Source organism: Prinia subflava, chromosome 9, assembly GCF_021018805.1.
Source record: "Prinia subflava isolate CZ2003 ecotype Zambia chromosome 9, Cam_Psub_1.2, whole genome shotgun sequence".
In the NCBI taxonomy this organism is placed as follows: domain Eukaryota; kingdom Metazoa; phylum Chordata; class Aves; order Passeriformes; family Cisticolidae; genus Prinia; species Prinia subflava.
Genome location: NC_086255.1, coordinates 13,209,439 through 13,235,760, shown reverse-complemented (window position 1 = coordinate 13,235,760; position 26,322 = coordinate 13,209,439). Strand labels below are relative to the sequence as shown.

The 26,322-nt window shown below is 44.6% G+C and overlaps 1 protein-coding gene across 1 annotated transcript in view; it reads left to right on the top strand.

Moving 5' to 3' along the window:
• FBXW4 (F-box and WD repeat domain containing 4) overlaps nucleotides 1-26,322 on the top strand; it is a 60,281-nt gene that overhangs the window by 27,358 nt on the left and 6,601 nt on the right. Inside the window, exon 6 of the mRNA XM_063405462.1 lies at nucleotides 19,037-19,102. Coding sequence (XP_063261532.1) covers nucleotides 19,037-19,102 — 66 coding nt within the window. The remainder of the gene's footprint in view (nucleotides 1-19,036; nucleotides 19,103-26,322) is intronic.

The following is a 26,322-nucleotide window of genomic DNA, read 5'->3' as shown; positions in this document are numbered from 1 at the left end:
GAGGGAACTGTGTCTGCAGAGGGAGGCAGGAAGGGAGATCATCAGGACTTCCTGCAAAAGCTTTTGGAGGCATTGCAAACGTAGAGAGGAAATAGCTTGTAATGGAGCATATAGTGCTGTGACCAATGGGATTTAGTGGCTGCAGCAGGAAATGACTGAGAGGGAGCTGACTATCTGGAGCAGTATTAGCAAAGTGCCTATTAATAACAGAAAACACTCTTGCAGCATTTTTCCAGCTTCATCTTACTGTCAAGAACAAGCTACTCAATGCTCAGTCTTGGCAGCGTGTCCAGCTGTTCTTCTACTTTTTCCAAGAAGGTGGTTGTTCCCAAGCTGTGCCATCAGTGGAACCTAGCAGTTTCCACTCTTTTTCAGTCAGAGCCCACTTAGCTGCCTTTCCTCCAAAGAGGTTCTTTGGGCGCTTTCAACTTACAGGATGTTGACAACAGGTGTGTAGTAAAACTGGTATCTAAGAGTGTAGATCTATGATTTCCTTTCTAACAGACAAGAACTGACAGAGAAAATGGAAGTGAAGTGAGGGAGAGGCTGAACACGAGTAATGAATGGCTTGGCTTAGGAGCAGGGTTTGTACATAGGGAGGACTGTGGGTTCAGCTCCAGGGTTACTGTTTTATTTGAGAATACTGGGGCAAGCTACAAAGAGGCTTTGCTTGGAAGTAGGATGGTGGCTGCATTTTCTTTATTATTTTTGTTCAGTGATAGTCTTTTGGTGACTAGAAAAGCCCTTTGAAATTTCTGTGGGAAATGGTGTGGCACCAGCAAGGTAATCAGGATGCCTTTTCTCTCTGGTGTATACACAGCTCTTCTGGGTGGATAACCTGTCCAGATGGGTTCTGCCCTGAGGATTTACCTGTCTATCCAGCCACAACCATGGCAGCACAAATTTATGGATGCCATGAAGAGCCATTCCAAGGCCCACGCTACCCAGCAGAAGTCTCTGCTCTCCTGAAGGAATTTGCAGAACACGGGCTCCCAGAAAAAGGCATAAGCCATTTAGAGAGGAGTGGGAAAGCTTTATTGAGAATTTCTCCTCAACTGAGCCAACTCTTTGTGTCCTTTCTGACCAGACTCTCCCTGTGACAGGTGAGAGAAAATGTATTCCCCAAGACCTACAAGGAGCTAAACAATTTAGCATCTCAAAATCGTTTGCAAAAGCGTATTCTTGCATGGCAGCTGTTCCTAAAATGGATCTGCAGAAGTAGCAAAGCTCTGTAATGTTGTTGCTCCTGGCTGGCCTGCACTGGCCATACTGGTGTTGGTCATGGTGCAAAGGTCTCTAACCTTTTGTTGGAAACAACCAACAAACCAGCTTGCAAGAGGGCTTCCTTCTTATTTTTAATTATTGTCTTCCCAATTCCCTGCTCCTCCCCTTCATCTTTCTGCATTTCTTAAAGAGGCAGTGGAGGGAAAAAAGCTTTGGTTTTTGTTTGAGAAGGGGGTTAGGAAGGGCGACATGGCCCCTGCAACCTCTCATAGGGGTGTCTTGTCAGGGCGCGGCATGGAGGGCACAAACAGATCATAACCTTTAAATGAAAATGTGATGGAGGGGAGAGATGAAAGCAGTGAAACAAATTAGATACATCTAGAGGGGGTGCTCAACTGGAGAAAATTAGCATTTCTTCCTAATTGGAGTGCAGAGCATTCCATTACAGGGTTTCATTACAAGGAGGGAAGCACTGGGCCTCTTTGGGGGATTCCCCCCTGCCCTTGGTTTTTCTAGAAGTTAAAAATATATTTGGGGGGGAACTGTGAAAGTACTGAATTTGTCAGAGTGAAGGTTTCAGACTGCTGCAGGAGGAAGAATTATAGTAAAGCACCACTTGTTTATTTATTAAGACAAGAAAGTGATGATTATGTACACATGAAGGCAGTTGCTAGTCCTAGTTTTCCTGAAGGAAACTAAAAGTATACAGGAGGCTGCAGGTGAGGGTAACTTTCTGATTCAAGTATTTGCTGAATCGAATTTCTAGACTATCTAAAATGCACTAGTCTGTTTGAAGCAAAAGGATGTGTTTTTGATTATGGTCAATGGAGTCAATTCAAGCCTGTTTTATACTGCATATCAAGTCCATGCTACACAAAATACTTGTTTAATGTGTATTTGCTTGATTCTACCTCTAACTAGAGCTGTGTATCCAACAGAAATTTGCATATAACCCTGGGAAGACAATGGCCAGCTTCCAGCACAGAATGTCTGATGGCTGCTTTGGGGCTTGTGCACAGCTTTGTGCTCCAAATAGCTTGTGCCACCTTGAGGAACAGGCAGATATGGATGTGTTTTATATGTACATCTGTATGTGTGAATGGGGGCAAGGAGTAACTTAGAGGCAATTCAAGGGGCAAAGTTTTGCATTGCATTTTTTGGTTAGAAGTAGAGGGGGACAGTTTCTTTCAAGCATGGACTGGATTATTTATCAGTCAGTGCTCTCAGGAAAGGCTGGAGGGAAGAGGAGAAGGGTGAGGAAGAAGAAGAGAAAAGCATATTTTCTTCAGGTGTGTGGTATGCAATGTGTGTTCCTCTTCCAGTCTACAGTTACAAACTTTTCTGTTCCAGCTCAGGAGAGGGAATACATGAGCATATCAATATAGATTGTAGGAAAGTGCTGAAGGAAGGTTTCTGTCTGCAGAGAAGGTGGTTCCTGGCAGAGGGGGAGATGTTTGCAGCAGCACTGCCTTCATCCTGGGCAGGCTCTGTCATCTGTCATGTTCTGGATGAGGTTGCAGATGGTACGAATTTACAGAAGTCATAAATGTAAATCTCTGACTTGTCGCTTGCTACTGAATTTTGGCATTTTTGGCACAGAACATAGCATTGTCCACAGGAATATCTTCAGGCTTAGAGAAAATATTGCTAAAACTGAAAGCATGGCTCAGAGATGGACTTCTCCTATGTTAGGTATGGCACACATCAGGATGATGATGTCTCCCATTGCAACATTCTCCTTCTCACTTTAGTCCTCACAGAAGATGCTTGGCAGACTTCTTAAAATAAGGCAAGATGGGAACAGCACCAGAGAGGCTGAGATTTGGAGACAAGGAAATGAGTAACAGAAGATAGTCATCCTTGAAGGGAAACCAGTTCCTCTGAAGAATGGGAATTTCTCCTCAATGTGTGCATCTGGCTTGAATGTTAATACACTTTCAAATGGAGCATGCTAGAGTACCTCTTGCCTATAGCTAAGCTTCAGTTTCCTTGGGTTGCTGGCATCCTGAATCTCTGTTGTGGATTGAATCGGACGCTGGAAATGTGGACAGAATTGTGTGGCTCTGACTCTCCCCTTGGCTTCATTGCCTCTGTTTTTTTTTCAGGGCAGTGTGAGACTATTGCAGACTGGAAGGCAGAGTGGAAAGTCTGCTCTTTCTGTGCAGTGTTGACTGTATTGTGTTCTGTGATTCATTATCTAGGATTTGTCAGCTCTTCTCTACCTTCCCTCCAAATTGCATGAAACACAACTGCTGCAACCACTTTCTTGCTCTTAGAGGTGTTGTGGGTTCATGATGCTCCATTCACCAGCCCTACCTGTGGGATGTGCTCTTACTGCTTTGTAGGCATCCTGATACTTAGCAGGTGCAGGGCTAATTTGGAACCAGGTATTAAAGCCAGCTTTTAATGTGCATTGCCCTGTCTAATTAGTAAATTCTTCTTCTCTCTCCTCTGAGATTGAAGCACATATTCCTTTAAGTCTAACCGTCCATCAAAGAGGACTTGAATGAGGCCCTGCTATGGTTGGTAGACACAGGCAGCTAATGACAAGAGAGAGCCCATTTCCTTTGCAAAGAGAGACCTGTACCAACGTGATTTATAGTCTCAAAGATTTATTAGTGTGGGGGCTGAAGAAAGTCTTGCAAGCTGGAACCCAACAGCTTAGGTTTTTTTCAGGGGAAGAAGAAATCTGTGTGTGTACCTGTTCCCCACTCCTGAAAGATGTGAACTCATCAGAAGCAGCAATTGCAGACTAAGCTGGGCCAAGCAGCAACTACCGCTATTGCTGTGTTTGGCTTCTTCCTCCTGGTGCAGCTGTGTTGAGCTTTACACCGTGCTTTGTTCAGTGACCTGCTTTGGCTGGTCAGGCTGATTTAATGAGGGATGAGGATGGAGCAGGACTGTCCGATTGAAGAGTTTCTCTCTTGCATCTGATTTTCTGTCTTGGCCAAGAGCATGTTTTTATTTTCTGTATACTTCCCCTGGATTTTCTCCTCTTTGACAGTGGAGAAGCAAGGGAATCTGCTCCAGCTATTAGAAAAGCAGTAGTGTTTCTTTAACATCTGTCTTCTAACGGTCTCAGAGCAGTGTGGGAACATGGATGGTGTGCAGACCACTTCAGGTAAGTTTGGAGCCTGACAAAGCAAGGACTTCATGCTCCTGGTACATTGGTGGAGGTACTTTAGTAGTATTGTGTGCAGGTAAGCAGCGCTGTTGGCGCTGTGCAATATCTGAGTCCTCTGCTTCCCAAACTTGTGAGACCCTCATGACCCTCTGGCTTGTGAGACCCTCATGATCCTGATATCTGTGCTTGCTCTTCAGCTCTCTCAGTAGAGCCAGCACTATTGTTCCCTACTAATTTTAAGAGTGACTGAGGCTGGTTGAAGCCTCAAAACATGGAGCAATTAACCTGCCTCAGAAGGGGCAATAAATCAACAGGTTTTGAAGAGGAGATACAGCGGAAGAACACTTGTCTGTACCAAAGAAATGGCTACATTACTAGTTTGTAAAATGTTTTTGTGGTCTTTCCCATACTTGGTCCCAGGTAAAACATTCTGCAGAAGTTAATGATATGCTGATGTTTGGTTGCCTCCATTAGTCCTGGTAAAACCAGCCTGATATGAAGATTAAGATGATGGTGGGTAGGTTTGAATGTGGAATTCTTATTTACCAAATCCTACAATAGTAGTACCAGAGACATTTGAAATTACTAGGAGATTGTTTTAAAATTAATGAGAGTATTCTTTCACACAGTGTGAACTCAGTGCTTCAGAAGGTTGTGGAGGTGGATGATGCCAGCAGTTTTGAAAGTGATTTTGTAAATTCATGGATAGCAGGTTCATAATATGGAATTAGGTGGGAATGCACTCTTTAAAACCTTTATTACAGCAATTGTGGATGCAAAGTGAATGACCACATAAGACTGCCAAGCTTACATGTTCTTCCTGAACAGCATCTGCCAGTACCACTGGGTACAAAACAGTGAGCTCTATGGGCCGTGCTTGACAAAAGTGGGCATTTCTCTTCTTCTTCTGGGTCAGTCCAGCATACCTCTACCCCAGCATTTGGTGTTCAGCAGTGGTCATTAGTAAATGCCTATGGAGAAGGTAAGAAACAAGAGCAAAAAGATTCTTTCCTGCCTGTTCCTTCCCAGCTTCCAATGAGGAGAGGTTAGGGTTTCCCTGGTGGAGTTTTCATCTGGACCAGTGTTTCATTCATATTTGCAGAAGATAGCTCTGTGAGCAGCTCATCTCTTATTTCTGAACCTGTTAGTATTCTGGGCTTCATAGGCTCCTTTCAAATTCAGTGTTGTGTCCTCAGGACACGTTGTTCCATTTTTAAACCTTTTGCCTGATTGTCATATTGGGTTATACAGTGAATGATTTCTCTCTCTGGATACCCTTCATTCTCTTTAAAGTTCTTATATTTTTCCACCCCAACTCAAATATCGATGGCCTTGTGTGAGGCAGTAGCAACCCACGACTTGCAGGTACTTGCTGGCCAGTTGTTATTTGGAGTGGAGTTCATATGGAGTGGAGTTTGGGCATCTCTGGGCTGTGGTAAGCTCATCATTTCCTCCCAGTGCAGCCTCTGACTGGAGTCCACAGAGGTGGAGCCCAACGTTAATTTACGGCCATGTAATTGGTTCTTGTGTATTCACATGATAAAAGATGGGTGACACTTTCGGCTGGGATACTTGTAAATGGCTACAGAATCAAATACTGATGCTTGAGTAATGTGCTCATTTCAGTGTAGGACGTGTGAGTGAGCTTGGTTTTGGCATTTCTTTGTGTGGGTGTTTGACTTACCAAGTAGAAATTGTTCTTTTAATAGCTGTGATTTTGGATGTGACTTCCTATATTCTCAGAGCACATGGAAATAGAGCAAGCCATGGAAAGGAAAGGAGGAAACTGTGGTTTCACACTCCTACCCGCAAAGCTGCCTATGCATTTAAAGCTTCCAGACATCTGTTCCTTGAAGTGTTGGAGGACTGACTGCCAGCAGGTTGTCCTGCTTCAGCTAGACAGCAGCTTACTGAGTGGCAGGAGGCAGTGTGGTACTTAATATCCCTTTATCAGATATTTTTTTGTCATCAAAGGACAATGTATTTTAGGGGATCCTCTGTTCCATTGCAGACTTGAGACGTGTCCCTGAAGAGTCTTTTTCTCAGTCCTTTCCAATGCAATCCTTTTCTTCTTGTATCATTTTATGCATAATTTTCCCCCGGTATACTGACATAAAGCATCATAATAAATTACTGCTCACCTTCTTGTCTTACCCTTTCCCTATTGCTATGCCATCTATTTTGCCTGATCACTTTCCTATCTTCAACTGGCTTATCTCAGTTATCAGTGAAATTTAATAATTCTTAGCCTGCCTTGCAGCCCAGCCTGATTACAGATACTGAAGGTGATAACCTGTGCTGTGAAACTGTGCCTTATTGATGTCAGCATGGTTTGAACTCTGCAAAACTTTTCCAGCAAGTTTTTGGGTGGTTTGGGATCTGTGTGGGAGGTGGCCACTAAACATCTTTATGGCTTAGATGTGTATTATCTGTTAATGAAATCTTGTATGCCTTTCTCTTCATGCAGGGCTGGGGCTTTCTGGCCTGACTGGCAGGTTTGATTTCTCACTGAACCTGCAGATGGGGAGGAGGGGTTTTATTCAGGATCTTGGTTGCTTAGGGCTGAAGAGTCGATATGCTGCAAACACATAGTATGAAAACCCTGAAGCAAATCATATTGCGTAGAGTGGAGAACTGGGGAGGTGGAAGCTGCCCAGAGCTTTAAGGGCAAGTGAATCAAGGTTGTTGCAAGCGTGTCCGTGTCAGGACTGGAATGATCAGAACAGGAAAGCTTTAGGAGTCATTTCATGGCTGAGTTAAACGCAGATGAGGCTTTGCTTCCCTCCTCCACAGAGCACCTGTGTCTCCATGCCTCAGTGTCCTGGCCCTCTCTGTGTGTAACACGTGCTCCATATACATGCCTTTCCCCTTTCACCTTTTCTGGTCTTTGACTTCTTAAAATCCTCTGAGCATTATTTTCCTCTGATGAAGAACTCATTTAGACCTAATTTGTAAATTGCTTGAATATCACAGGGCAGAGGAGGAAGATCAAGCATTCTGTTTTTGTGATTTGGCTTCTTTCCCTTAAAAGTGTGAACAAGTACAGCTCCTCCTTCTGTATGGTATTGAGAAAGAACTGCTGCCCTGTGTGCTAAAATAAGGAAAGTATATGTTCATTGATAACTTCTCTTCTTCCTCACCATCCTGATCACTTTTTTCAAAATTCTCCTAAATATGAGAGTTTGAATTTATTATATGTGTGTCTGTATGGCGAAAGGAAAAAGACAAAAATAATTTGTGGCTTGTGGCACCAAGAAGAGATTCCTTCCACCTCTACTTTTAAACTGAAACATTCTTGATTTTTAGTTGTTCTGGCAGAACTGAAAGGATTCTCCCCTCCCCCTGACCTCACTGGCATGCATGGATTGCTGCTTATTGAAAAGTAATTTTCTGTAATAGATTCTAATGGAAAAGTTTATATAGAATGTCATTCTATATATATACATGCATTTTTAAAACAATACTTGTTAACTGAAAACTTTGCCAGTCACATCTGAAAAAATACTGGGATTGGTCTTGGCAATCCCAAACCTTAAAAAATAGAAAGGCAGTATTTTATAAATAGAAGAGATTCCCTTCTTTTGTATTGTGATTCTTTAAGCATTTCCTATACATGAGCAAATATTTAGACTTTAGTCCAAAGCAGTGACAGCTGGAATATTTATTTAAATCAAGTTACATTTCCTCTTGTAGGTTGTGGGGTTATAAGAAGAAAAAGCCCTGGGCCACATAAAGTTTGTGATAAAGTCTGAGCACAGATGACATTACGTATTTTTTCCCACTGGTGCAGGGTGTGTTCACTCTGTTTCTCTGCACAGGCTTGAAATTGGCCTGGTCAACATGAGTCTGCTTTTGTTCATTCTTTGTGTCTGTTTCTCAGATGCTGGCATGGATTTCACAGCAAGCATACTTTGTCCAGAGGTGTCAAAAATTTCTTCTAAGGAAAAGTCTTGAGCATTGATGGGTCAAAGGCACACAGTATCTGGCTGAACTCATCTCTGTGATAAGTACTTAAAACAGCTTGGTTGAGGCTGAAATAAATAGGATTGAAATTGAAAAATTATCCTTTCTGTGACAGTCTTTAGAAATAGATATGGCCTGAAAAGAAACCAGAATCACGGGGTTGAACCAGGCAGTTTGCTTCTCTAGTTTGCAACCTGCTGCAGCATTGTGTCACAGTTGTATTTTAGGCAGCACAGAAATTAAAAGTCTGTGCCCTGGGGGTTGTGCTGCCTGCCCTCTTCCTACAACTGGAGTCCCTGAGGATCTCCTTTCCTTGTTGTCAGGTTTGTTGTAATTGCATCATCTCCTAGGGCTTGCTCAGCACTTTGGTGTACCTGTCCTTTGACAATAGTGGCATCTTTTCACTTCCCTGCTTACCACCTGGTCTTCATTGCAGAATCAGGACCAAGCTTTTAGATTATGACAATTCTTGTTTTCTAATAGAATACTGCAGTCATGAGAGACATGAGGTGAGTTTTTTAAAACTATGGTTTAACATTTAAAAACAAACAAACAAACAATCCCCCAGACCCCATTGCACTGAAGCTGTGATCATTAATCCAGCTGAGCTGCAGCTTTAACTTGTCTATGAGACCTGACAAGTCAGGACAAGCATTTCTATCCTGAAGGCAATGGTGATAATTCAAAAAAAGCATAGATGTTAACAAGTCCTGAGAATCAGCAGAGGCAGCATGCCACACACGGGATGCCAGTTTCTGGGTTGTGGGACATCTGACATCAGTCTGATTTAACACATGAGCGGTACACTGATGGCCAAGTTTTTGAACCCACATGCAGCAGGTTTCCTGGTAGTTTTGCAAAATTTACAGGTAGGGAGACAGAACAAGTGTAGCAGAAAGGGACACAGAACAAGTGACGTCGCACTATGAAAAACAGTTTTGGTTTGCTAATGGGAGATGCCTCAGCGAAAAAAGAACCTGGAGCCTTTGTTGCTGTCCTCCTGGTTGTGGTTGTTGCCTGATTTTTGGAGCAGATGCTGGAGGAGTTGAGTTACTTTTCAGTGATTTTTCTCAGCAATAAGAATTCTCACTCTGTCCTTGTCACGGTTCTTGCTATCCTATTTGGGACCTGCACTGTCCAACTTATTCTCCCCGAGTCTGTTGCATTCTAAATCTTATGTACTAGACTAGAAATCCTGTCCTGGGAGCATAGGCTGCACCAGGCCTTCAAGAGTCTGTCATGCATCGCACCCCTTCACATGCCTCTGTTGTGCATCACTGGATCTCTTTTCTCCTTCACTGCTTTTTTGGCATTCTGCACTGCCCTGTTCCACAGGCTGGGGGAAGGATGCCATGGGCTGACTGCTGACCGTGCCCCAGCTATGCCAGGCAAACTGTGCCGCTCCCACCCCCCCGTCTTGCTCGCCCCAGATTGCAGCCCCCGAGAGGTCTTTGTCGGCCTGTTGAGAGCAGCCCCCGTTCCTCCATTCCCACATGGCGCACCCTCCCCAGCAGCCCTCTCCGCATTCAGCAGTTTGGGCTGAAAGAACCTTGGCTAATTACGCCGGGCTGAAAATTACCACTTTGCTGTGTTGTCCTGCTGCTGGGCCCATTTGTGTGGGGCCTGTAGTTAGAGGGAACAAAGTCCCCCCCGTGGAGCCAGGCAGGCCCCAAGTGTGAAGCTACAGGTACAAGCAAGAGGGGAATGAAGGGAATAATTACCAGCTTCTCCAGGTGAAAGCCCCGTTAAAACTTCAATAAGCCAATTAGGGGCCAGGGTGTGTGTGTGGGGAGAGTCTCCCCCACCTATAACTGATTCCCACCAGGCAATTAACAGAAATCATTTCACGGAGGGGAGGATAAGAAATGGCTCTTAGAAATTGTCTTGAGTTGGGGGGGCCTGAAACAGCACGACTGCTGCAATGGTCTTCATGTACTCCAACCTCCCTGCTCACTGTGTGGCCTGAAAATGTTGGTGGGGCTAGGAGGAGAGGGAGGAGGGAGGGAAAATGGCAAAGAAAAAGGAATCGCTGGAGCTTTACACCTGGGCAGGCTTTGAAAAAGTGAGGGCTGGAGTTCAGATCTTCTTGTAAGACTGTGTGTGGGCCCAGAGCACTGAGCTCAAGGGGGCTGCTGGGTCTGGGGAAGTGGGCAAAGATTGAGCTCGGGGTGTCTTGCCCATGGGGGCGAGGGGGAAGGATAATGGCCCTGAGCAGGGCAAGGAGGGGAAACGTGATGGGTGTGAAGGCTGGGAGTGGGTGTGCAGGTCGGTGAGAACTGAATGCCAGGCCCGCAGGGATCTGCCCAACACGCATGATAGTCTGTAGGTACAAATGGTGTCCATGGCCTAACAGTGCTTGTATGTCATATAAGGACTATGTTTTCCTGCTGCTCTGTCAGCAGCTTCACCTATTCCTTCCTTTAATTAATTACAAAAACCCAGGGAATTTTCTCAAGATAGAATTTTATGAAGTTATCTTGCAACTCCCATGTACTGTATTACAGATGGCATGTGCAGCAGTTGGAGGTAGAGCATGCTGTCTGGTGGGTACCTCACAGGAGTCTTGCCCATTGGTGTTTGAAAGGCTGCTCTGGGGAGTAGAGTGAGAGTAGAGCATAGGATGAAGTTGCTACAGATGGCTGAGATTTCTATAGTGGTGTTAGAAGGGAGAATGCATTTTGTGAGTAAAGAAGTTGAGACACCAGCTGTGGTTACTTCACCTGCACTTGAAAAAGAAACAAAAAACCCAAATAAACCTTCAACTCCTCAAAACACAAATGTAACCTTAGTAGCCACTTTCTTTGAATTTCTAATGTTACGGCTTCTGAGCATTAAAAATCTTCTTTGAGATTTTGTTCTGGTTACTGATAAGCTGATGTAACTGTGCTGTAGTGGTGTTTAACGACCTAGTCTCAAACTGACCTGATAGTTGCTAGATTTAATATTTTTTCCTCTTTTCCTCCCTTCTTTTTCTCTGCAGAAAGCTCTCTATGGTAGGAATAGAGAGCTGTATCACTTGCATAGCCCTGATTTTAGACTCAGAAACAATTTCTCAGTTAAGCCATGTTTCTTTATTATTCAGCTTCTAAGATGTAACCCCAGTGGCTGCCTGCAAAGAGAGCGCTGCTCCACAGAAAGGCCTGGTAGGCTTGCACAGACAAATCAGTTTTGGCACAGGCTTTGCTTTTTGGTACAAGTTATTCAGATCAGTGCCTGAATTATGTTCTGGATTAAATTTCTGTTATGGTTAAGGAGTCTCTTTTTTCCTGTAATAACAGTAATAACTTGAGCGTCAATTGGGGCTTAAATAGGTCTCGAGAGAGATAAGGAGTTCTTGTACAAAGACCTCTGCATGAACAACTACTCTATGCCTGACAAGCCCAGAATTTTGGGGAGTGAGGAAAGATGAAGATTGTTGGACATACCATGTAAATACATATTTTACACTGTTAAAAATAGGTTATCAAGTCTTTTCTTTCGATAAAGGAGTAGGGTTGATGTCAAATACTTGTACAGCTACAAAAGCAATTCTGTTTGAAGTTCTGAAAAATGACAGCAGCACTGTGAAACACACTGTTCCAATATTCTTCTTGTACAGCAGCACTCAGGATCCTCAATCCACTTTTATAGAGCTAATCTGAATGTGGTTAGGTCTCTTTCAGACATTTGCTTCTTTCTAAAAGAGTGTGTCATGTGGAGTATTGGAGAAAGCAGTGATACTTAGATGTGAGCAGTCCTAGGAACATGAGCACCGTTTTGTGGATTGAATCACTAGTTTCTAATCAAGGGTGTTTTTCTATTCAATACTGTAGTGTGGAAGAGTGTGCATGTATTTGTCATGTCTGGAATCTTTATCTTGATGTTATTTGGCTCAGTTTTTCTCCAGAAATGAGGACTGTACTCTCTATCTGGTGGTTTGTTTTCACAGAACTTACCTGCTGCAGGACTGCTGAAGGGACAGGGATCAAGGTTGTAGGTGACTTGGGCACAGAGTGGGGTGAAACTGCAAAGCAGTGAAGGCAAGATGGAGGTGTCTAGGTTGGACACCTGCTAAGCAGCTTGCTAGAGTAGGGGTGATCTGTCTGCCATGCCAGGAATTGGGCTTTTTTGGGGATATTAAAAGCTTTTTCTGTTCCTCAGTCTGAGTGTCTCTGAAGTCTGGAGGAAGACATAAAGTTAGAGGCTAAGGAGGAAGGCTGCAGAGTGAAGGTGATGTTCCCTCTACCATGGGGCATGAACTAAATGACCTAGGAGGCAACGACATGAGCATTTCTTCTATCTCATGAACTGGAGTTCTGCCTCAAATGTGACTTCATGTTTCAACCCAGCATCTCTATGATGCTCTTCAGTACAAAATGTAAATGCCTTCTTTCTGGGCACCACTTTTTAGTGGTCCACTTGAGGTGGCATATGAATGAGTTATTAGTCCATCTGTTCATGCATGCATTACTGGTGCTCCTTGCAAGAGCACAGCACCTCCTCTTGGAGCAGTAGTGGTTGTCAGCCTTGCAGGGTTCATGGTCTTCTCTATGCATTTTGCTTTCTCTCTATGCTGATGGGGTGTGGCAGAGCTCTTCTGTACCTTTTCCGTGTGACATACATTTATGAGGTATATTAGGAGCAGAAATTATCTCTGAGTTGACTGGTACCTTAGGGGATGCTGTAGCATGCACATGAGCTCAAAGAAGTAGCAGCAAACCTGCCAGAGCTTTCCAGTCTGTTTCTGGAACAAGCCTGGCTATTTGCCTTTCAGCTGCTGGGTCTTTTCAGCAAGGTTATTCATCAAAAGGTGAGGCTGTGCTGCAGTGGGATTGTTTTGCTTGCTTGGGTGAGCTTTAGGTACAACTGTCCTACCTGCTGATTTTAGTCAAATTTGTGGTTACAGAATGTTAACATATAACCCAGCTGTCTTGACTTTTGACATACTGAAGATGCTTAGTTCAGTTCTCTAGTCATCCTGTGAGAAGTACAAAGTATGGCTAAAGGAACTGGTCTGGGACAGTGAAGGGGCAACACGAACCCTGCATGACCACCCAGTCCTGGAATTGTCCAGCATTGCCTGCATCTAAGGCGGGTGGGATTTCTTGCATGTTTGTGGCGCTTGCTTGCTCATAAAAAAGAAAATGGTAAACTGATGCTGTGCTGGTTTGTTTTTCCCCCTTGCAAATTAAATGCCCCTGGGGAAAGAGCACTTGCTTCCCTGCACTCTGTGTCTCTCTCCCTTTGTGTGTATCTGGTCTCTTGGAGAAGTCTCATGCTGGAGGTGGTGAAACTCCCACATCTGTGCTGGGTTTCTGACCCCCTCATCTCCCCTTCACAATGTTGTTACTGTTGCATCTGCTCTTCAGCAGGGGCTCCATCAAGTTTGTGTGACCTTAGCACTGTATTCATGCTGGAGGAGTTACCTTCCATAATGATGTCAACTGATGAGGTTGGTGGGATGGTGGCGGCCGCGATAAGACATGACATGTTCTAATGATTCGCCTTAGCGAGCTGCATGTGTGTGTTGGGGGGGCACAGAGGGCCTTGGAGAGGGGAGGTGGGGGCCCCACAGGTGCCGACAAAGACTTTGACCTTTGCTGCTATAATATCAGTGTTTCACAGGCAGGGCGGTTCGGTAACCCACTTTCAGCCCATCAAAAATTGATTTAATTGCAATTTTTTCCCCCAATTAGGAGCACTGGAGCTTAACTAATTGGAGTAATAGAGAGTAATAAGGCTCTGATAAAAAGCCTTCCTCTGCCTCCTTTGTATCTTGTGTCATCGCCTGTCAGAGGTCAGAGAGCTTGCATATTCTATTAGGCAGAGTTGCCTTCATTTGTACAAATTAGTTTACCCAACAGTAATTAAAATGCCAGTGCGGGTCGGGGAGAGCTGAATACAATTGATGGGCACGTTGGTGAAGGATTTGACAGCTCCGGTGGCCTCCCTTGCCAAAGCGTGTCAGTGCTGAATCAAAGGCTACACAAACCCACAGACCCGTGCGTTTAACCCGCGGCACCGTCGGCACCAACTGCTCTCTCTCTCTTCTCCTATCTCCCTTTTGGACTTGCTTTCTCTTCTTCTTCTTTTCTCATTTCACTTGAGACTTTTTAAAATAGATGTTTCCCATCTTTGAGCTGTCCTTTCTGTTGATCGCTTTCATAACACTGCTACCAACCCCCCCATCCTGTCTCCCTTGGTTCTCCCCCTTCTCTCCCCCCACCTTCCACATTCCCAGCTGCAGGGCTCTGTCAAGTAATAACTTCTTTGTTTCCCAGTCCAGTGAGTCTCCATATATAATAGTTTCCAAAATGGAACAACGATGTCCAATTCCAGGGGGCGGGGGAGTGCGCCAGGAGGAAGGAACAGGCTCTTGCACGTGTCAAGCAGATTCTGGATTTGAAATCCCTGAAGAGCAGAATAGAACTAGAGAAGCAATCTGTTTACAGTACAGGGGAAGGGCGTAAGCCTGGGGCACTGGGGAGGTGTAGTGAGAAGAGGTGGGAAAGGACCTGTTTTACCCAGGTTCCTTCAATGACTTTACATTGCAGGATTCCCAGCTCAGGCAGGACCCACTCTGGATAGCTGGGTTGATAGTGGGGAAAGTATGTGTTGTTCAATGTGACTTGTATTTCTGGAAATTGTTTCCAAGCTTCAGGATAAGCAGCATCTTTCCAAAAGGATTGATGGGCATCTACCTCTGTCCCTCTGGTTTGTTCACATCTGGCAATGGTCTGTCCAGGATGGGCTAAAGAGTTACACAAGTCAAACTGTAGCTGGCACCTTGGGAGCAGCCATGGAATTATTGCAGCTGGAGTGTAGCCAGAGCACTACTCTTGTTGCCAGAAATGCCACAGGATCTTCAACAACCACAAGTCAGTCAGATGGAGAGTTCTTTTTTTTTCCAACAGCACTGCCAGGATGTGTGTTCTCTTTCATTTCTTGGCCCAGCTTCTATTGTGGGGGGATAATGTCTAATGAAATATCTCTTCCGCAACATAGAGAAGGTCTGGCTTATGGAGAAGCAGGCTCTTGGTTGTTTTGTTAGGGTTTTTTTTCCCTCTTGTTTATTCCTCTCCTCTCTCTCAGTAGGAAGTTTCAAATAAGAAAGAGGACATCAAAGTACCAGATGAGTTGGAAGATTCCTTGTGTTGGACGACAAAAATAGGCTGTCTATGAAGTATGTGTGTCTCAATGCTGTGCAAAATTCTTGCCTTCCTGGTTTGGTTTTTGGCTTGATTTTAGTTCCTAGGAGAGCCCTGTGAAGACAAAATGTCCTGTTATGGAAACCCTAGAATGGTGCTTTTTCCCCTTAGGAGGGCCTACTAGAGGGAGCTTGTAGTCATGGTAGCCAGCAGCTTTCAAAGGACAGAGGGAGGCTTAGTGGGGAAGGGGGTTTACATCTCCAAGCCATCTGGAGGCTGGCCATAGCAGTTTTTATGATGGATAAAGGTGCATCTGATTGGTGTCAGTGAACATCAGTGTGTTGTATATGCTTCAGGTAGATGAGTCATGCCTGCATTAATATGTGTAGGGTGTCCTGTACTCCTCTTCCCAACCTAGTCTCTCCTCAGTCTGGCTGTAGAAAGCAGTGTGGGCAAAATGAATGACACTCTTTAAGCTAGAAACTCGGCTTGAATTGTTTTTCTTGGGCAGCTGGCAACAACAGTTGTGAAAAAGCTGCGCTTCTCTAAGTTGGAGGGTTTTCTTATGTGTGCTCTATGCTCTCTAAGACAAAAGAGCCTTGCTGAAGATAGACTAAAAGAAGCAAGCCCGATAGAAGGCTTCAGCTCTGCTGAATGAAGTTGCAGAAGTTTTGGAGCCAGGCTTTACATGCTTTCCTCCAATCTGCATGTATGTTTTAGACGTATGAAAGCTGAGTTGTGTTGCTTTTTTGCCTGAAGTAAAACTGTCACCTCTGAGAGATTCCCAGTTATGAGACACCTTAAGCTTCAAGGTGTGTGCCTGCAGATCAGACTCAAGGTGAGGAGCCCTGTATCATGCCCTGGAATCCAGACTTTAAGGTCAGTTCACTCTCAGCCTTCGAGAATTTCTCATTGGCACCACTTCTTGTGCATGTTGTCTTGTGAATGCTGCATTCTAATGCTGCAGTGAAGGTGGCCTGCTCTTGTGGGAGAAGTCTTATCTTTGCTTGCTAATGGGCTCAGGCTGTTAAAGATAAGGCCTGCAAACCTGATCCCGCTGAAGTATGAGACAAAATTCCTGTTGACTGAATGGAGTCAGCTTTACCCAGAAGAGACTTGTTTGTGGCCCTGAGGCCTGTATTTGATGCTGGAGAAAAATCTCTTTATCTAATGCTTTTCTGCTTTTCTGTCTCTCTCTCTCTTTTTTTTTTTTTTTTTTTTTTTTTTTTTTTTTTTTTTTTCTTTTTTTCTCTGAGGGGGTGAGGGGTAAGGACCAAGGAGGGAAAGCTGAAGTCCAGAATAGACAGCATGAGGGAGGATTAGACCTAGCTGTTCCTCCCACCTTTTTCTCCCTGTTGGTGTGCCTCCATGGTAATTTAGACCTGTGGCAACCATCAAAGCCTTGTGCATACCTTCTGCACAAAGGGGTCTGTCTCCCACGTGAGGGCGTTCTCTGCTGGAACAGAGTCAGTATGTCCCCCAAAAGAAAAATCTTAAGCACCCAATTGCCTGCTTGACTGACTCCCTGACTGCTATTATGTTTCTAACCACAGTAATTGACTTTAGTAGTTATTAATGGATTATGACTGGGGAGGGGGAACAAAACCCAACACCTAGCTTTGTAGCAGAGGGACCTCCTGACCAAAGTGCTGCTTTCCAGACATGGGGCTCGACCAACAAGCTGTCAAAGTGGGTATTTTTGCTTGTTTTCCTCTGAGATGGGTGACATTGGCAAAAAGGAAATGTTCCCTTCTGTCCTGGATTATGGTGGGGAGAAGGCAGGCATTGAGCAGAAACCATGCTTCCAAAGATGAAATGCTGCATGCTTAATTGATGCTGGTGACTGCTGCACAGCAACAGGAATTGGATTTTCCCTAGACTCTCAGACTTGGGTCAGGGACTTACATGGTGAAGAATAGTGTGAGCACCATGCAGCACCTGTAGGGACAGCCCAGTGCTAGAGGTGCTTTGGCTGATTGCATGTGCACTGCCAATGACCCTGGAATTTTGCATGTAAGACATCCTGGTTGGAGAGACTTTGAAACGGTTCTAGTTCTACAGGCCTTTTCTAGCCCAAAGGGCAGCTAAGGGTCACAGAACTTGTGGACACTTCCAGGTACCTGAGTTTGGGTAGAAGGATAGAGTCAGCACAACAGAGAGCCTTGGTAGTTGAAGCCCTTCCTAAGTTCTTGTAGCTCTTCGAAATGGTTTAATGTTATCTGCTTGCCTCTGTTGCAGAATATTTTGTCAGTGCTGCTTTGGCCTTATGGTTTGGAGAAACCAGTTGCTCAGCTAAACCACAGAGATAGGAGTCCTGAGTTCTGGTCTTGCTTCCATCTGGTCTTTCCCTGGCTTTGATTGAGCCTGTGTTTACCACTTGGCTGCTGAGTGCCTTCTTACAGCAGCAGTAGTGCTTCTCACAGAAGTCAAGGATCCATTCCTGGTGCAGTAGAGGCTTGCAGACACCTTGACTTCCAAAGAAAGAATGCTGTAGAGGATCAAAGAAATGTTAAAAAACCTGCTCTGACTGCTATTTTTATAGACATGAGATTGTTTTCTTATTTTGCTTTTATCTTTCAGCTGCCAGTCCTGTGTCATACTGCAAAAGTTCTTTAGGCAAAGTGTAGAGATGGCTTTTATTTAAAGCAGCTTCCATTTCCTGTGTTCATGCTGTCCTTGTTGCATTGACTTAAACATAGTTTTGGCATTTTATTCTTGGTAGCTGCAATAAATATGGCTTTGTGAGAGGTCATTTGTAACTTACTTAGAAGTCCTTGTATGAGCTGCTTCCTCTTATTTGAACTGAGAATGGGAAGTTGGCACGAAGCAAGCAGTGTGGTTTGGAGAGCACAGCACCCACGTTCCTGATGCTTGATTTTAAGAATTTAGTCTGTCTTATGAACTAGTATTTGGCCAGTGGGTATCAGGTGACCTCTGGAGCCAGCATGTGCAGCAGGGACATAGCATTGCCAAGAGGACTTTGGAATGGACTCTACTGGAGGGTGTAAACTGAGCCAAATATTGCTGCAGGAGAGCTGTGCTGCCTCTAACAGAGAGTGCCTGCGCACTGGGGAGGACAACCTGATCAAGCTTTGAAATTGGCTCTGCTTTGAGCAGGCTAGACCAGAGATCTCTATTCCATGATTGTGTAGGCCCGTGATGCTGCAGCCAGTTCATGATTGCACTCAGAAGTTGCCAACAAACTGAAGTGAGACATGAAGTAGGAAATAACAGTATTTATTTCTGCATCTTAAAGCACTTACTATATATGAAATGTGCTGAGTACTGTAATGACTCATTTGAAAATGTTTGCAGCTGATCCTGTTTAGGTTTTCCCTTTGTATTTACAAATACATCTTTTTGTCCTGCCAATTCTCTGCAGTTGTGACCTGCTGCATCTGGGAAGCTCAGCTAATGAGAGTCTTGTGGCAGCTCTCCCTTTGCTGCTGCCTGTCCCTTGTGAAATGTGGTGGGACATACTGAAATCATCTTGAACCGGAATTCAAAGTCTGTCTTGTAACCTGTTTTCTCTGCTCATGCACTTTCTTCAGAACATTAGTAAGTGTTTTTTTTTTTTTTTCTTTGTTTTTTCAAACAGCTCATTTGTGACGGGGACAGCCTGCTGTGGACACACCTCACCTCTGAGAATCTGGGACCTTGAGAGGTGAGTGAGCATCCAGGTTACAGGGAGGGACTTGACAAGGAAGGTGAATAACAGAGCAATATTGGAAATGCTGCAAAAGGTATCATTCCTTTTGTCAGTGTAGGCAAGTGATGATTGAAGATGAGATGTGTTGTGGAGTGGGGGACAAAGCAAACTGGTGTGGAAAAGGTGTATGTGGGGGGTGGTTCTGGTTCAGTAACTTGGCTTTTCTTCCCAGCTTTACCAGTTGATGGCACAGCCATCCTGGTTTCTTCCCGTTACCTGTAAATAGTCAAAATATACCCATTACACCCTCCTTTTCATCTGTCTCTGTGGATGCCTCAGCCAGAGAAGGTGAGGAAGGTGATCCTTATGCTCCCATTCATCCACTTCTCTGTGGTGCTGGGAAGCCAGAGGCAAACACAGGCTCTGAAGTCACCTTGTTCTGGCTGGCAATTCCAGTAGCTCAAAGAGGTGAGGTGTGGCAACATGTTATCTATGGAAGTGACATAGGCGAGTTGTCTTCTCTTTGTCCTAATAAGCACTGAAGAGGTTAATTGCTGTGGCCTCTGATTTGGAGTCTTTGAGTAGTTCCTGTTCGGTGAAGGTGCTGACCTTAGCAACTGGGGAAATGTTGTTCTCAAATCTTGATGTGAGACTCAACTGCTGACAAATTTGAAACTCTTAGCCTGAGGGTCTTAGTGTAGTGATGGACAGATTGCAAATATTTCACAGGATTATTGGAACGGCAGCCCTGCCTTCCAGGACCAGGATGCTCTGGGTAGGAGTGGCACAGCCCAGATTATCCAAAGGAGTGCTGTCAGGATTGAGGTGAGCAATGGCAGGAGGGGCCTGAGGGATGTCAGTAGAGCTGTATTTGGGGAAAGGGAGTGGAGGAGGGTAGGTCTGAGACCAGTTGCCTTCTAATCTATAGTTTAAATAGTTTAGATTGTTTAAGTCAACTGTATCAAATACAAATTTAAACCAGCTGTTTTTTCTCTGAAGTAACAAAAACACTTTGCAACAATGCATCCTACAAAGGACAAGCTGGAGCAGGAAAGTGCACCAGTGCATTTAGTTATGGTGGATGTTTCTTAGTCACCCATCCAGTGGTGCCTTTGGAGTACCCTAGAAGGATGCAGGCTGTGCTGTGATACCCCTGCCCATCAAGTCTTCTGGCTGTTCTTGAATAGAGGCATCTGACAGGGGTGAGGAGATGGGCAACCTTCTCCCCCCTGCCCCAGCCTTTCTGACAGCCTTTCCCAAGGAAGCCTGAAGAGATAATAAAGCTGTGTGGAAAATAGGATTAAGGTAATGAACAAGCACAGCAGAGTTTGATCTTTCAATAACGTAAAAGCCTGAGTGACAGGCAAATAAAAAAGCCAAGGCAACCTAGGCCACTGGGCCTCTGTTGAAATGGCTAGAGTGTCAAACTTATTCTTCCCTCTTCACCTGTCACAGCTGGAATGCACCATGCCATTGGGTCTTTTCCTCTGCAGGGACCTGTGTGTGAGCTGGTAGACTCATCAACATGTGCAGGGTAGGAGGCTGAGTAGGAAGCATGGCTGGGGCTCTAGCATGTGAAGCTTGATGTCATCATAGAAAGGTAGTACAGAGCTATCCTTCCAGGTCTTGACTGTCCATAAACTGTTCATCTTCCCAGCAGAGATTTGGATCCATCTTCAATGGCTCCAGTGATTTCCAGATGTGATCTTGTAGGGAATGCTGTCTGTTCCTTTGAGGCTTTTGAATGTTGTCTCTGGTCAGACCCCAGGAGTGAGAGTGTGGCATGAAAACTTAAAATCTTAGAGGCACCCAGGACTTAAAAGCTCCTCCTGTGCTCAGTGTGTCTTGATAACATCTGGTAGACAGAGCCAGGGCCTCGGAGTTTGCTGCTTATCCTTTTCTTGTGGCCACAAAAGGGCCCAGAGGCTGAACATGGCAGGTATATTATATCTAAGAGCAGAATCCAGGTAACTTCTGTCAAAAGAAAATTAGGCAGGGTAGAATGATGAATAAGGTATGTTCTTGAAAACCACAGGATCTTTAGCACCACCGAGGTGTTTAGTGCTGTCCAAGATCAGTTAGTTCACTTAGGGGGTTTTTCTTTGCATTGGGGGGGGGTGAGTAAGTAACAGTACAGCAGTTTCTGTGTCATTCTCTTCATTGGGGTAGGTGGTCTTTTTACCCAACAGCTGAGAGCTGAAACGTGCTACAAAAGGATTTAAAGCTTAAATAACCTTTTGTGTACTGATCATCTTAGTTCCAGGCCAGATAAGTCCTTGGCTGGTGCTTGTCGCTGTTGGTCATGGTATGTTTTGTATTTATGACCTTTGCTGTTCCCTGACCCTTGGGCAGCTATTCTCATCCCTCCAAGAGGAAGGGGATAATATCTTCACCTGTAAATATGTCTTGTGCTTTGAAAAGGGTTTGGTTGGTTTTGGTGTAGAGGGAATTTTTAGCGGGGAAAAGAAACACCTCTTGCTGCATCCCACTCCCACAACTGTCTTTCATTTCTGACTCTGCTGAGATGATGGCGTTGGATCAAAGCCACAACAGGCAGCGACAAGCAATTGTCAAGGGAGTCTAAAGCAGGGGAATGACTGCATAATGCCAAGACATTGTCTCTGATGGCTGAAATTCCAGCTGCTGCTACACCTGGCCCTGTCTCCTGTAATGAAGGAGGATTTAGATTTTTTTTCTTATGCTTTTGAAGCTGGTTAGCTGCACTTCTGGAGGACATCTCTCACCCCACACATGCTACATGGTGCCATCTGATTGCTTTTAGATGTGGGGAAGTGGCTGTGCACTTATTCCCGCTCTGGATCAAGGTGTGTGTGTGGAAGGCATCTGTGAGTAAGTTCAGTGATTAGAGGCCTGAAAGGAGAACAGTGAGCAGTGTGGGCCACACAATACTAACCTGTGTCCTTGCATCAAGTATCAGGGCTTGCTGACTCCTTGTCCTCTTCCAAGTCCCCTTGTCCATCCTCTAGTGAGGGATATGATGGCAGCTGCTTCTCTTGCAGGTCAGGTTCCTCTGCTCACTTTTGCCTTTTTCTATTCAGACTGTCCTGTCTTGTTTGCCAGTGTGAATGTGTGGTTCAACAGAACAGCCACTTAATGGAAAGCAAGAGAAAAGGAAACCTTATTCAGATCCTCATCCTCTTTCTTCTTCTTCTTTCTATTGCCTTTGGGAGTTTAAACTCCTTGGAAGATGAGGGTCATGCACCACTGACAGCTCCAAGGCCAGCATTTGTCATTTGCCTGCAGAGAACTGTTGCTTCCCATGTTATTGGGGTGGTCTTGCATGTTGTTAGGAGACAAATGCCACTGTCTCAAGGATGCTTCTCCATAAGAAAGGTAGAATACTCCAGAGGTCTCTTTGCAGTAACTCTTGGAGCTATTCTGCAAAGCCTGACATTTGAAATGGACCAGTGATCTGTCTCACATGGTAGTGTTCATGCTATAAACACTTTGAATGCACAAATCCTACAGTGTTCTTTCCTGTGACATGACATGACATGCTGCAGGGCATGAGAGCTATGAAAACTGAACCAAGTTAGCTGTGCCCTGCAAGCCACCCAGATCCTCCACCTTTTAAATATCTAGTCTTTGTCCAGCTCCTCCCCCCTTTTGAAGGTATTTTTGGCAGAGTGGGGATTTTGTTTGTTTGTTTTCTGGGTGGAGGGGGGTGGGGTTGGTTCTTTTTTTTTTTTTTTTTTTTTTTTAAGAACCCTCTAATTTCTTGTTCGGTTTTTCTCCCACTCCTGAGCCCTTTGAAAGTAGTTTTATGCCGTCACTGACACCAAACTGACACTTTGCGTTTCCCCACTTCTTATCCCTTTATGGCAACAGATGTTGAAATTTTGTATCCCTTTTATCTGTCCCTCTTTGCCCTCTTCCTGTAATTAGGTGTCCCTTGTTAGCAGTACAAAGTGGCCCGGTTTGCTGCCTGGCCTTTTGAGCCATTGTGTTGGAGCACATTTTTTTCCTCCTCTTTCGGAAGAGTTCCTTCCCCCTTAAGTAATAGGCAGGGTGTGGGCCAGAGCTGTGGCTTTTTCTTGTGTCTTTGTTCTTCATTTATCTCTGCCACCTTTTTCAAAGAGATGGAGAAAAAAAAGTAGAGAGTACATGGAAGGGGAAGATACAGAGTTGCATTTCTTGACCATCAGCCCCTCCTGCTTTTCAGGTGTTCAAGACAGGTGCCTTTGATGTCTGCAGGTTTGGGGCCGTGGGAGGTAGAGGATTCATGAGAGTGACTTGGGAGTGGAGGAGAAAGGAGATTCAGGTGTATGGATGGTGTCCTCAGAAGAGAGTTGGGGAGGAGTCTCAGGTAGCCAGGCAGCTGCTGAGGAGGTTAGTAATCTATTCTGCCTATAGTGCTATTGCACAGTGCTCTTTCTTTCCAAGAGCCAGCATAAGTGTTACTATCCTAGGCAGCTGGCTGAAGTTTGTTAATGTGCTGCTGCTGTATCTCTAGGGTCTCTAGGACCCATTCTTTCCATGGGTCCCTTGCTAGGTTACATCTGTCTGAGCCATAGAGGAGGCGAGAATTGAGTTGCTGTCTTTTCAGCTTTTGCCTTATGTTGATCTGCATATATTTTCATGCTTTTGAGAGCCCATGGAGTTAAAATTTGTGCTCCCTGTACGGGTCTTAAACAGCAAGTGTAGTTTGAGAGCTGAAGCAGATAGTACTGAAAACCTGGTTAGCTGATCACTACTGATGATTTCCTAAATCTAGTCCTTGACTTTGTCTCCTGTTGTGCTCCAGTTTTTGAATTGTGTGGAAGTAAATGAGTGAAATGAGAATCTGCACATCTAGTTCTTGGTTATAAGTCTTGCTGAATGTTTTCAACAGAAGTTTTTATTGTAGAAGCTCAGCTCAAAGCTTCTTAGTGTTGTGTTCTAAAATAATTTCTAGATAAGAGCATTCTCTCCACAGTTTGACTCCAAGGTTTATACAAGTTTGAGACCCTCTAATTTAATCACCAAAAGAGCTGTTGGGTAAAGGAAGCACATATATTCAGAACTGGAGTTGCTAGATCAAAAGGAAAGGTAACTGACTCCAAGATGTGTGGGGAGTCTTTCACCCAGGCATTTAAACTGGATTTATCCAGACACAGAGAAGTGGGTGCATATGTCTAATAACAGGAGAGACAAGCAATAACAAATATTATCCTGTCACTGATACCAGTTTCACAGGATTTGGGGAGCAGAAGAATAAATGCGGTAGATGTGGAATACTCATTCTGGCCCTGCTTTTCTATAGATTCATGTGCCAGCCATCTTTTTTTGCCAAGGAAACTCCTCCAGGTTTTGTGGGAAAGGGGCTCTCATTCCTTTCAGACTTGCATTTCTTTCTCAGCATCTCTGTCTTGGCTGACAGTTTTAAATCACAATGACCAATCCAGACCTTGAGATCTTGAGTGTTGTTGGAAGCAGGACACCAGGCCTATGGCGAGCTTGAGCCTGTTCTGGAGAAAGCTTGCTGTTGCAGGGAGCCTCTTAGGTGGTGGTTTCTTGGATGACTGTTCCCTTTAGAAGACTTTGTTGTGTTCAGAACCCTGTTTTCTGTCTATAATGGATAACTTCAGTCTTGTCTGAGCAATGCATTCCCATGGTATGCATGTTTTCTCAAAACTGAGGCCTTGTTGTTCTTTACTGATTTCTGGTTGAGTTTTGGTTTTTGTGACACTGTGTTTCTGAACTCTCTCACATAAGCTGGGCATCTTCTGCCTTTTTTTGTTAAGAGGGCTTGGGTCCATCTTAACCTAAATGTAAAATCATTGTAAGAGGAGGAACATACAGGTGTTTGTTTATCCTAAATCCTTTCTTCCCCATGGCAGTCTTGGGCCTGTCTCACTAGAAAGGACCATGACGCCAGCTCCTGCCTTTTGGATGTGTGCATGTTCAGGGCATGCTGCAGCCTTTGAACTCTTGTTCAGGCATATTTATGACAACTTTACAAGGCCCTGAACAATCAGAGTGCATGGGTGGGGGCTGGACACTCCAAGCACATCAATCAGTTTCATCCCTCTGAGCCAAAGCAAAAGTAATCTTTATTTTTCCCTGGGTTGAGAGAGAATCAACAGAGGCAAGAGAGAAGAATGGGAAGCAGTGAATGAGGAACCCCCTCTGTCACTGGCTAGTGGTAGCTCATTTAAACAGATGGCTTTGTTTTGATTTGGACTCTCCATTTTTTTGTCTCCCCACTAAAGGAGACCTGCAGAGCTCTGTCCAGAAAGGGAGCAATGCAGCCGCCTGTTCCCACACAAGTGGGGCGAAAGGCGAGAGGCTTTGAGAACTCCCTGCTTCTTTTCCTCGCCTCCCTCTTTTTCTCTTCCTCCAAGAAATCAGTTTGAGAATTCCCCCCTACTCCTCCCGTTGGAAAGAAAGACAGAGAAGACATTCTTGACATTCTTTGTAGAGAAAAGGGGTTAAATGTCTGAATTTGGGGGTCACCATGTTATACAAATTGCAATCTAATCGTTTTTACAAGAACACACGTGTGCTAAGAAAAGGAGCCATGGACAAGAAAGAAAAGGGGATAGACAACCTTTTTTGTCCTGTCTCTTTTTTTTTTTTTTTTCCCCTCAAGGTTTTGGACTATTGTCATGTCCTGTCTCTTTCCCCTCCTCACCCCCGAGAGGGAGAACATTGGTTTTATAGTTAAATTGGTTCGTAAAGCAGAAGGGCTTGGTGCCATTTCTGTTTGTTTTCCCAAATAAAAGCCCCAGCAGGGTCTCTTTTGCACCGTTGTGGCTTTATTTGAAGAAACTGGCTTTTTCCCATAGCCCAGTGTGTCAGTTTATCCTCTGAACTTAACCTTACGGGAACCCGAACAACAAAAACTCACAGGGTCCCAGAGCTGGAAAGGTAAAGAAATTGTATCTTTTTATTGGACCATTTAAAACGTGTGTGGGCCAATTCAGAGAAAGCAGAAGAAAAGAAGGCAAAACTCCCTCTTCTGTCTTTCCCCTCAACACAATTTCAGACCATCGTTGGTGTCTTTCCCCCCTACTGTCTCGAGTCCCTTCAGCTGCCCTGAGGAATCAGAGGGAGGCATTTGCCTTGAAAATCGCTTGAAACTGCATCTCTGAACCATTTCACTGGGAGATGCTCCCTCAAAATTCCCCAAGCCAGTCCCACACCTTCCCTGCAGGAATTAGTAGCCTGATCTAAATGCAGGGGCAACTTTGGGGTAGGATAAAATAATAACTTTGCCAAGGATCTGCGTTTCT